The sequence below is a fragment of the Xiphias gladius genome, chromosome 10 (genome assembly GCF_016859285.1).
Source record: "Xiphias gladius isolate SHS-SW01 ecotype Sanya breed wild chromosome 10, ASM1685928v1, whole genome shotgun sequence".
Classification (NCBI taxonomy): Eukaryota; Metazoa; Chordata; class Actinopteri; order Istiophoriformes; family Xiphiidae; genus Xiphias; species Xiphias gladius.
Genome location: NC_053409.1, coordinates 1,317,659 through 1,328,762, shown reverse-complemented (window position 1 = coordinate 1,328,762; position 11,104 = coordinate 1,317,659). Strand labels below are relative to the sequence as shown.

The window sequence follows — 11,104 nt, the reverse complement described above, 5'->3', positions numbered from 1 at the left end:
TGGCAGAGAGGAAGACTTTGACTTTTGGTATCTGAAAGGAGCTATAGAATCTAAAATAATGTGCAGGAGTTATTAAAAAGCAGCTGCTCTACACTGAGGCCCTGATGTTGATGGGTACTAAACAATGCAGGAGAGAACCATGGGAGAGCACAAGGTCCAGTGTCTGCCCTTTGCAATGGTTGGGATGCCTGATATACTGAGTTAGATTAAAAGAGTCTACAAGTTTAATAAAATCAGTGTAAAAGAGGAGGAGTTGGGGCAACAAACATGGATATCAAAATCACCAACAACAAGAACCCTGTCAGATTGGAGTCATATTGGAACAAAATGTTTACAATTTGTGAATAAAACCAGAGCTAAATTTAGGGGATCTGTAGAAAAACACATGAAATGGGCAATTAATTTTTTTCCAGATAAAAATCAGACTCAAAGGTGGAAAAACAACCCAGTGAGACTGGAAAACAATAAAAATGATTTCTTTGTATTACTGCAAGGCCAATGCCTCAACATGTCACACACATACACACATACGCTACTCACTTTGTGTGTGGAATGGTATAATGTGTAATTATGTGTCCATTTTTACAGTGTCCATTTCAACTGTGTATTTTGATGTTAAAGGATAAGGCTGGTGTTGTTATACATTTGTTGTTACGTGTTGATCATACATTTCATTCTCAATAGATAAATAAAAGAGTGATGAACAGTACTGTGCATAGGTGTTATGCACTTTAGATGTTTAGCCTCTTAGTCTCAAAGAACTATCTTCAGCGGCAAGAAGAACAAGGAGTCCTGCAGCAGATGGTCTGGCCTCCACAGAGCCCTGATCTCAGCATCATGGAGTCAGTCTGGGACCACATGAAGAGACAGAAGACACTGAGACAGCCGAGTTTTCCGAGATGTTGGAACAACCTACCTGCCATTTACCTTGAAAAACTTTGTGCAGGTGTAAAGGCAAAGGGCAAACAACAAATACTGATTTAATTTACACTGTGTGCACAATTATTAGGTAAGTGAATATATTGACCAGATCATCATTTTATCCATAATTTCCAAGCTGTATAAACTTGAATGCTTATTGGATTTATGCATATCAGGTGATGTGTATTTGTGAAAGGAGGGAGGGTGTGGCCTAAGGAGATCAACACCCTATATCAAGGTGTGCAGAATTATTATGCAGATTCTTTTCCCCTTAGGAAAAATGGGCTAAAAAGGAGATTTAACTGACTCTGAAAAGTCAAAACTTGTAAAAAGTCATTCAGAGAAGAAAAGACGCAAATTAACCGCCAAAGATTTGAGAAGAATCAAATATGAAGCTACCAGGAACCCATTATCCTCCAGTGCTGCCATATTCCACAACTGCAACCTACCTGGAGTGTCAAGAAGTATGAGATGTTCAGTTCTCAGAGACATGGCCAAGGTAAGAAAGGCTGAAACCCGACCACCTCTGAACAAGACACATAAGTTGAAACGTCAAGAATGGGCCAAGAAATATCTGAGGACAGATTTTTCAAGGGTTTTGTGGACTGATGAGATGAAAGTGACTCTTGAAGGACCAGATGGATGGGCCCGTGGTTGGATCAGTGACGGACACAGAGCTCCACTTTGACTCAGACACCAGCAAGGTGGAGGTGGGGTACTGGTATCGGCAGGTATTATTAAAGATTAGCTAGTTGGACCTTTTCGGGTTGAAAATTGACTCAAAATCAACTCTCAGACCTACTGCCAATTTTTAGAAGACACTTTCTTCAAGCAGTGGTACAGGAAAAAGTCTGCATCTTTCAAGAAGATTTTGATTTTATGCAAGACAACGCTCCATCACGTGCATCAAAGTACTCCACTGCGTGGCTGGCCAGTAAAGGCCTTAAAGATGAAAAACTAATGACATGGCCCCCTTTTTCACCTGACTTAAACCCTATTGAGAACCTTTGGGCCTTTCTTAAGCAGGAAATTTACAGTGAAGGTAAACAAGACACCTCTCTGAACAGTGTCTGGGAGGCTGTGGTCGTGGCTGCAAAAAAAGTTGATTCTGACCAGATCAAGAAACTGAATGACTCCATGAATGGAAGGCTTGTGACTGTTATCGAAAAGAAGGGTGGCTATATTGGTCACTGAGGTTTTTTTTTTTTGAAATTTCAGAAATGTTTATTTGTACATTTTGAGTTTGTTTATTATTCTCACTTTACAGGTGAAAATAAACAAGTGAGATGGGAAAATCTTTGTTTTAAATTTAGTTGCATAATAATTCTGCACACTAATAGTTGCCTAATAATGGTGTACATATAGATCTTCTCTTAAGAAAGCCAAAACTTCACTTTTACTACTTCAATGTTCAGGTTTTAGGGTTTGTTAACATTTTGGATTGACCAAGAGCACTGTAATTATACAATAACAAAATTAATCCTCAAAAATACAACCTGCCTAATAATTGTGTTTCTTTTGTTTACTGCACTTTGTATGAAGTTAATTGATAAATAAAAATTATTCATGTCATAATTTTTAATACGTCATAAGAACAAGTCACAACCATGGACAGCTTCAGGAGGAGAGGGAGGGAAATATGCTATTGCTGCCTTATACCGAATATTATACAAAAATTTAATCCATCACTGAGTGGGAAATATGAACCAGTTTCTGTTCTATTATACTGCAAAGTAATTATTAGTTGAGGGTGTTTCTCTTCAAAAATTTTGCTTTTGTGGCTGACCAGAGGTGTCTGGTCGGGAAGAGCCAACACTTACTGCTCACACCGGTAGGAGGCTGCAGCAGCAGGAGGTGGGTACATGTCCAAGTTGTTGTCTGATAACATGTTTGTAGGCCGGTAGCCAAAACAACATGGACTGGCAACAGTTCCGGGCCTTGACGCTGCTAATCAGTCATCTAACTGACATCAAATCCTCACACAAAAGGCAGTCACACAAAACATTACCATAAGAAAGCAGACCACACTTCCATTTTTGGTCCTTCTGGGGGAGCTCAGGTCTCATTGGGGAGAGCTAGGGCCCCTGGCCCTATCTTCATTGGAGCATGGGTTAAATGTTTAGCCTAGCTTCACACAAAGACTGGAAGCAGATGGAAAATGTTAGCCCTCTGTAGAAACTGAGAACTGATCTTCCTTCTTGTATGAAGGTGGTGGAGATTAGGAGCCCCACTAGCAACAGTCAACAGCAGTCAAATGATCATATTCTTGAAATCGTGAAACAAAACACACACAAACCATCGACTCCAGCTCAGAATATCTATATTTTTATTTCATCAGAATAAAAAAAACATTGGTTAAATACAAGCTCTCTTGAATAATATGAAGTATATGTTTCACAACTTTAATAAAATAGAATTGTATCATTTTATAAAAAAAAAAATCTCCCACGTTTCAATCTTAATCTATGCATTTTCATAATCAATACCTACATCTGAGGGCAGACTGGCATTTAGGACATTTTTGCATAACAAGTGTACTGCAGCAATTCTGACAGCTTTTCTTCTGCTTGTTGGTCACACAAGGACCAGTTGTACTCAGGAGATTCAAGTAATTTTATATGTTGCATGAGGTTACAATGGACGCATACAGTAATTATGGAGGAGTCGGCCAGCCACTGCATAGGTTTCTCTAAAGGGACACATGCATCATAATAGAAGACAGAGTGGAGCAGTGCAATAAGCAGCAGTACCATGGAGTCTAATTACATCGCTTACAGTAAGCAATGTGACATCAACAGGTTTAACCGTACCTTATATTATTATATATATTATATTATATAATTGTTATACAGTACAATGGCTGTAAGTGGTTTATAAAGCTGCATACTGCATAAATACATAAGGTTACGGAACCGAGTACAGCTGATTAACTGGATGGTAGAGAGCCTTAAGGCCACGACAGCTGTATGCCTCCAATTATATATGGTACTGCATGTAGCATATTTACACATCATCAAAATAAGTAATACGGATAAGTTTTGCCATACACACCAGGGGATTGGTGGTAATCATTTGCGCGCTATTAAGTGTAAACGTTAATGTTCTACGTTGTGAAGACACTTTTAAAATAATGCCAACACAAAACCTGTGAGATGCCTCACATCCTCTTCACCATCACCTTGTGTATCATTTTCATTTCAGGAAACCTCAGAAACCACTGTGTTCACAGTGTTGACCAGAACTTTCTTTGAGATACCTGATTTAAAGTTTTAACAGACACCTGCCAGCCATTAAGGAGGTAAGTAAGTATTCTCCATGGTGTGAATACAATGACATGACTTGGAAGCAGAGACAGTAGCAAATAGTTCAGTTCCTGCTCTTTACCAGATGAAATCAGTCTCTACACAGATTTGGGACTGACTATATAAAGCTGTTTCCACATTACAGTGGAAAACCTAGGTTCTTGCACCGTACATGACGCTTTGCTCAGCAAAGGATTGTGGAGATAATGACCGATAGTGGCTGGACTACTGAGCGCGCCATGGCATTTAGATGAAACTCCCTCTCAAGCCAGTGTAGTTTAGCAGATTCACTGTGGATGTAGGGCTGGATCAAGCTGCTGAGAATCTGCTCTTTGCTTGGGTGAGAGTAGGATTTAAAGGCAGCTTAAAGATAAGTTAGGTCAGGGTTAGAGAATGCTGTTGCACCTGCCAGAGGGCTCCACAGATTTATGACAGCACTGCCTGATACCTACTACGGGTCAAAACATCATCTAACATGAAAACTGGCCTACCTTATGAATGACCATCCAAATTTAACAAACGTGTATCGATCTGTCCAAACTGATGAAACCAGTGAGCCCTGCTGAACAGATAATAATGTCTCCGGAGTCCTGAGAAAGCATTTCTGGACATGACATCACAGATGGTAATAAGTTGGTAAAAGCTCAGGCTGTCTGTCAACTTCATAAAATGCAACTGCCTTACAGGAAGGTTACCATGACAACAAATACAACAAATCTGAAGTCATGTATTAGCTTGTCACTCAAGTGAGGCAGCAGAGAGTGAACAGAATGACAATTCTGTGTCAAAGTTTACGACTACGCTATGTGGGTTGCCTCTGAATTAAATTTGAATATATAATGTCTTTAGTTCTCGACATTTTTGAAACAGCGGCAGCAAAAGCACAGGCTATTTTTCGACGATACTGTGAACATCTTGTCGTCTTGGCAGTGGGCTCAGTTCTTTATGGGAGTTTTACTATTATGTCTAAACTGCCTTGGGAATGAGTTTTCGATTCCTAAATGTAACATATTTTAAATCATCTCCTCGCCTGTGCTCTATCAGTCCTTATCAACAGCCAAATTTAACATGATATTAGACACAAGCTGTAGTACTTGTGAAGCTGCAGCAAACAAAGAGTGTTGCTTTATAAGAATACTTAACAGATCAACCTGATTTGGCCACTGTTGCCACAGCAACATGATAAATCAATAACACACATAAACACAGCCAAAAAAGGGAAACTAACTGTGTGTGTGTGTGTGTGTGTGTGTGTGTGTGTGACTGTGTGTGGAGGTGTTTGGGTGTATTTTTAGGGGTGCGTGTGGTGTTAAAAGAGAGAGAATGTGGGATAAAAAAGCGGTTATTTTGGGTTTGCACAAAAAAGATGATTGCCAAGTTATATAGTTCAGGCATTGGCATCAAGAGCACACAGTGGTCTAAGAAAATGTTAGAGGCAACGGTAGATTGCTTTGTCACTGTTTTCACTAGTGGTTTATGGTGTGAAGAAGGCCAATCAACATGCTCAAACAAAAATAGCACCTTCAGAAAAGAAAAGTGTCAGCTGTCATGAGATGGTTGTAGAGTTAAAAAGAGGTACACAGAAAGAACAAAGGAAAGCGGCTTTAACCTCACTGAAACAAGCAGATTAGCTGTCATGACACCACTGCTAACAGGATAAAGGTAAAGGTATAAAAAATCTTAAACTTGCATGCGAGAACACAAGAGAAGTTTGAGTATGTACCCTCAAACATTCTACAGACAAAATCAACTTAAAAGGAGCATTTTTGGCTCTTCAAAGTACATTTGAAAAATATTAAACAAATATTGAAACAGTCCTTCTCAATCATATTTCAGAGAGTGAATGTGGTTTGCATGAGGTAACACGTTAACGTATCTGAGTGGGAAACAGAATGTGAAGGAGGAAAGTTGCATCAGCAGACTGCCCACATACACACCTTCAGTTGACATCCATCAGAAAAAGTCAGCAATCATCATCCTTCAACATCCTAAGAATAAAGATCCCGTTCTATCATGGTTATTATGATATTTTCATGTTTACTGCTTTAAGTAAATTGATACTGAATCAATCAAACACGTCTGTGTGTCCACACTGTGAGCAACATGACTCACTGGTGTTCGACCACTTAGATATGACAGACTGCAACACCCAAAAGGTTCCAACAAAGTATCCTGTCTAGGATTGGGTTTGTTCTATTTTGGTGCAAAAAGCTTGGAGATTAGTTTGAGTTTGGTTATTTTCACATGCATTCTATCAAGCAATTTCTCTCTTTCTCTCTCCAACGGTTTCGTTTGGCAGTGTACATTTATTTGGAATATACTGTCTTCCTAAAGCCTGAATCCACAACTGAGAGCAGAAGTGAACCAATGGACCTCCCGGGTTCTGTTCAAGAAGTAAGAAAACCTTGCTCAAAATCAAAATGACCTTTGTGGTGCATAAGCCTAAAACTCCAGTCCTGGAGCACAGCCCTGCGTAAGAGGATCTCACGCAGTTCATTCAATTTGTGTAGACAGCGATGGTGAATTTGAAAAAAAAAGTAATACTATTGTTGATCTAATGTTTCTGTTTTTAGTGGCCTTTAAAAAACACCACTTCCCACAAGCCAATTTCCATCACCAGCAAGACAGACTGAAGAAAGTCAAATGGGGATATATGAGAATGAACTGCGGCTGGATGGTGTAAACATTTTATGGACAACTAAAACAGTTTTAAAGATGGCATTAGAAGAGAGCTCGGTGGGTATAATGGACAAGGGATAAACAGTTGCATTGGGGTATGATACTTTAAAATCACAAAGATTTCATCTTCTAGAAGCAAGGGCAGAATTTGTTACTAATTTATCATAGAATAAGTACAGTAAACCCCAGCAACAAGTTTCAGGTCTTCAGTAAGACCGTTAATAGAAACCCTCAATGAAATGTTGCTAATGGAACATCAGCTAGTCTAGGGGTGTGTCACGACCTGTTCTTTGTTAGAGTGCAACACTGTTTCTACATTTAGTCCACATTCAGACTGAGGCCCATGTAGTACAGCCCACACTGTGATGAGGAAACAAAGCACTGTGCAAGCCTGGGGCTTTAATGCTTTCTGATTGCTAACTTACTGCCAGTTATTTTGATGCATTAAATCAGTAAAATAAATGTGAACATGATATTGACGAAAATAAAGGAGTTTTCTGTTCAGAATTTTTCAAACTACAGACACTCTTTCTCCTCACATTCAAAGCAGGAGGATTAGCATTGGCCAAATTGCTCTCAGTATGAACATACAGTGACAGTCCTGGTTTATTTTATAATACAAAGAACACGTTATTTTTTGATGTTCAAAAATTAAAAAAAAAGAGGAAGACTGAATGTCATTTAAAAAATATAGAATAAATATAGAGCTTCACTCTGTAGTTCTTTTTAAACTAGGCATTTAATGTTGCTACATTAGCTGAGGAGTTGCATTACCTACCTTAAGCAGTACCACTGGAACACACGAAGGGTGTAATAACACCTATCATTTGTTTCTTAGAAGATGAGTCTGAGTTTAACAGAAATGCAGAATTAGCTTCAGTATCATGGCCAGTTCTGTTGCTGTAGTCTTTGGTTTGAATCCTCTGGTATATGTTCTACATTTGTATCCGTTGACTGATTGATTTTGGGTTTGTCCAAACCGAAATATATAGTATGACATAAATCAAATGACCACCAGGCGAGTGTCCCATTATAATGATCTCATGTTATAACGTTATATTTTTGTGTTATAATGATTCACACGAAATAATCACCATTATAATATTAAATTTGTAACATTATAAATTATAATGTTTCTGGTTATAACGATATAATAATTTCAGCTGTTATATCACAAAACCGCTCTTGTTCTTACAAAATTGAAAACAACACAGGTTTCTGATCATTACATGATAAGCTGACAGGCTGTTATAACAAGAAACTGGGATGAATGCTACTTCTTCTCTGTCTTGTCCCAAACATGAAGTAGAACTAAATCAAATCGTGAACCAGTCACTGTCAATTTTTCTAGCTATTGTAGGCAAGCGTTCTCACAGTGGGCACTGACTGGATCGTTTTCTTGTTTTCATGCTATAATAAAATATCAACTTATCATATTATAACAACAAAGGTTTCTTAATGATATTATTTGGTATGTGATTATAACAAGAAGCATCTATTGTTTTAACAAGATTTGTTGATTCTGTGTAATGACGAGACAGTCTTAATAAAGTGATGCGTTGTAACCAAAAAAGCTTTTGTTAAAACTGAATAATTTGGTATGTAGTAATAAGAAGAATATGTAATTAAAACATGACAATATCCTGTCATAACATGAAATGCATTTTAGTAAAATGAGAAAAATGTCTTGTTACAATGAGAACCTGAGGACTTTTTTTGTCATGTTGGCAGCAACAAGCTGCTGTAGAGGTGACTCCTAGCTGGCAATGAATATGGGATTTGTAGTCTACTGTTGATTTTGAAAGTAAAGTTATTTAAAGTTTAGATGAACGGAAGCTTACTTCTACCTTTAAACTGTTAGCAAGTCATGGCACTGAAAGATGACAGAAAATTACTTTGGCATACAGATGGTAAGGGTTCTACAGTCATACGTTACAGTATTTGGAAATTCTTAAAATGAGCATGGTATTTGTAGTCCAATTGCAATCTTGTTGATCCTGTGTGGTAGGTAGTCTGACATACAGATAAAAGATCATGATTTTGAGGTCCAATTGAGCTGATATGTGGCGCTGCAGTCAAGAATGCTTAAATGCAGAGTGCATAGATGGTTGGTGTTCACATTTGCAGATGTGCGTGCTACTCTAGATTGTGGTTTTCCTCTTTAGTCCATCCTAGCTGAGATGATATCAAAAGAGGAAAAATATGTAAGCGATTCATTGGTGTTAGCAAAGCTATTAGATAGTGAGACGAGTAGTTTTAGAGTAGTAATAGTTAAGAGTAGTATTTAAAATGAGTACAAGATTTGATGCACAGGAACGGAGGGTTTGAAGCTGCACAGCCTTCAGATTGAACTAAAGGTTGGTTGGTCTTATTTGTGGTCTGTTATTGTCATGCATGATGATCAAAGGGCAGGGGAATGTGGGATCTCAAGTAGTACAGATGGCATTTCCTACATAAGCCATGGTCCATTATAGGGGTGTTATCAGTTGTTACTGTATCTTGAGCCGTCAGAAGAGGTTTCTTATGTGGGTGGAGGTCCATCATAGCGGAGCATGATGTTGAAAGATCGGGCAAAGTTGTTGGAGAGGGAGCAGCTGTTCCCTTCATCCATGAGGGGCAGCAGGAACGCCAGGAGCAGCAGAGCCAGGAGGAGCAGCCACAGAGGAAGGGCCAGCCTACACACCCGCTGCATCAACCCAGGCTTCTGCAACACCAGCAGCAACACAGGGTTAGTGGAAGACAGATACACACGACAGTCTGTAATGTAGGTTGGAGCATCCAAAAACACAGCGTAAAAGACTGAGCTGTTAAAAATGTAAATTTTCATATGAAGCCATGTAGTGCAGACTTGGTCACAGAGCAAGGTAAGTGTCTTTCAATTCTCTGTCCTATTCATACCTTCTGTCCTACAGGCTACAACTGATTTGTTTCATTATGAGACACATTTTTATTTTTGTAATCACAAGAGGCAGGAAATAGAGCTTTCAGGCAGGCTCGTAAAGTCCACTAATAAAGGAAATGGTACCACTTGATTGAACAGTGACAATTTTCTTGGATGATAGCACTAATAAATAAGTAAATTGTATTTGGTGCAAAAACAAACAGTGGATTCTGATCGACTTAATTATTCGCTAACTCATTAAATCTTTATATGTTAGGAATCATGTGCCATATTAAACATAAATGTAACCATTTGATGTATCAAATCAAATTTAGCTTTTGACATGTTATAATCAAAATCCCTACATTTGTTCTCCATTATACTGTGCAAAGATGGCGCCAAGTGATCGCCATTTTAAGTTTGAGAATTATAAATAGACAACAAAAGGATTCATTTTTTGGTAATGGCACATATCTGGTAGTAATTTTAAACCACAGGCATGAAGGCTTACCATACATTCTTTCAAATACTTTTGGGCCCTTTATTTACAGTACCTCAATGAAAGTGAGAGCCAGGCTTTTATTTGAAACAGACACTTCAATATTCAGACCCCCTAACTTTTTCAGCATTTTATTGTGTTGTAGATTTAATTTTAAATCGATAAAATTGCCATTTTTCCAACCCATTGCCAATCAATCTACACTACATAACCCAAAACGACAAGAGAAAACATGCCTGGGTGTGCCTTATATCTCTATCTCGGGATGGGCATTAGCATGTCTAAGTCCGAGGCCATGTTTCTCTGCCGGAAAAGGGTGCATTACTCCCTTCAGACTGGGAGTGAGTTGTTGCCTAAAGAGGAGGAGTTTAAGTATCTCGGGTTCTTTCTCACAAGTGAAGGTGAAGTGGAGTGTGAGACGGATTGGTGCAACATCAGAAGCAGTTTGGGCATTGTACCGGACCATTGCGGCGAAGAAGGAGCTGAACCAGAAGGCCCCGCTGTCGATTTACCAGTTGACCTATGTTCCAACCCTCAACTATGGTCATGAGTTTTGGGTAGTGACCAAAAGAATCGCAAATACAAGCAGCTGAAATGAGTTTCCTCTGTAAGCTGGCTGGGTTCACCCTTATAGACATGGTAAGGAGCTGAGACATCCGGAAGGAGTTTGGAGTAGACCCACTGCTCCTTCGTGTCAAAAGGAGCCAACTGTGGTGGTTTGGGCATCTGATCAGGTTGCCTCCTGGGCACCTTCCATTGAAGGTTCTGTTTTCTGGGCACATCAAACTGGTAGGAGGCCCAGAGGTAGAACCCACTGTAGAC

At 39.0% G+C, this 11,104-nt stretch overlaps 1 protein-coding gene across 1 annotated transcript in view; it reads right to left on the bottom strand.

The window, feature by feature from the left end:
• Nucleotides 1–3,240: 3,240 nt before the first annotated feature.
• Nucleotides 3,241–11,104, bottom strand: part of syne3 (spectrin repeat containing, nuclear envelope family member 3) — a 65,889-nt gene continuing 58,025 nt past the window's right edge. Inside the window, exon 18 of the mRNA XM_040137835.1 lies at nt 3,241–9,606. Within this exon, the coding sequence (XP_039993769.1) occupies nt 9,424–9,606 (183 nt within the window). The 3' untranslated portion in view covers nt 3,241–9,423. The remainder of the gene's footprint in view (nt 9,607–11,104) is intronic.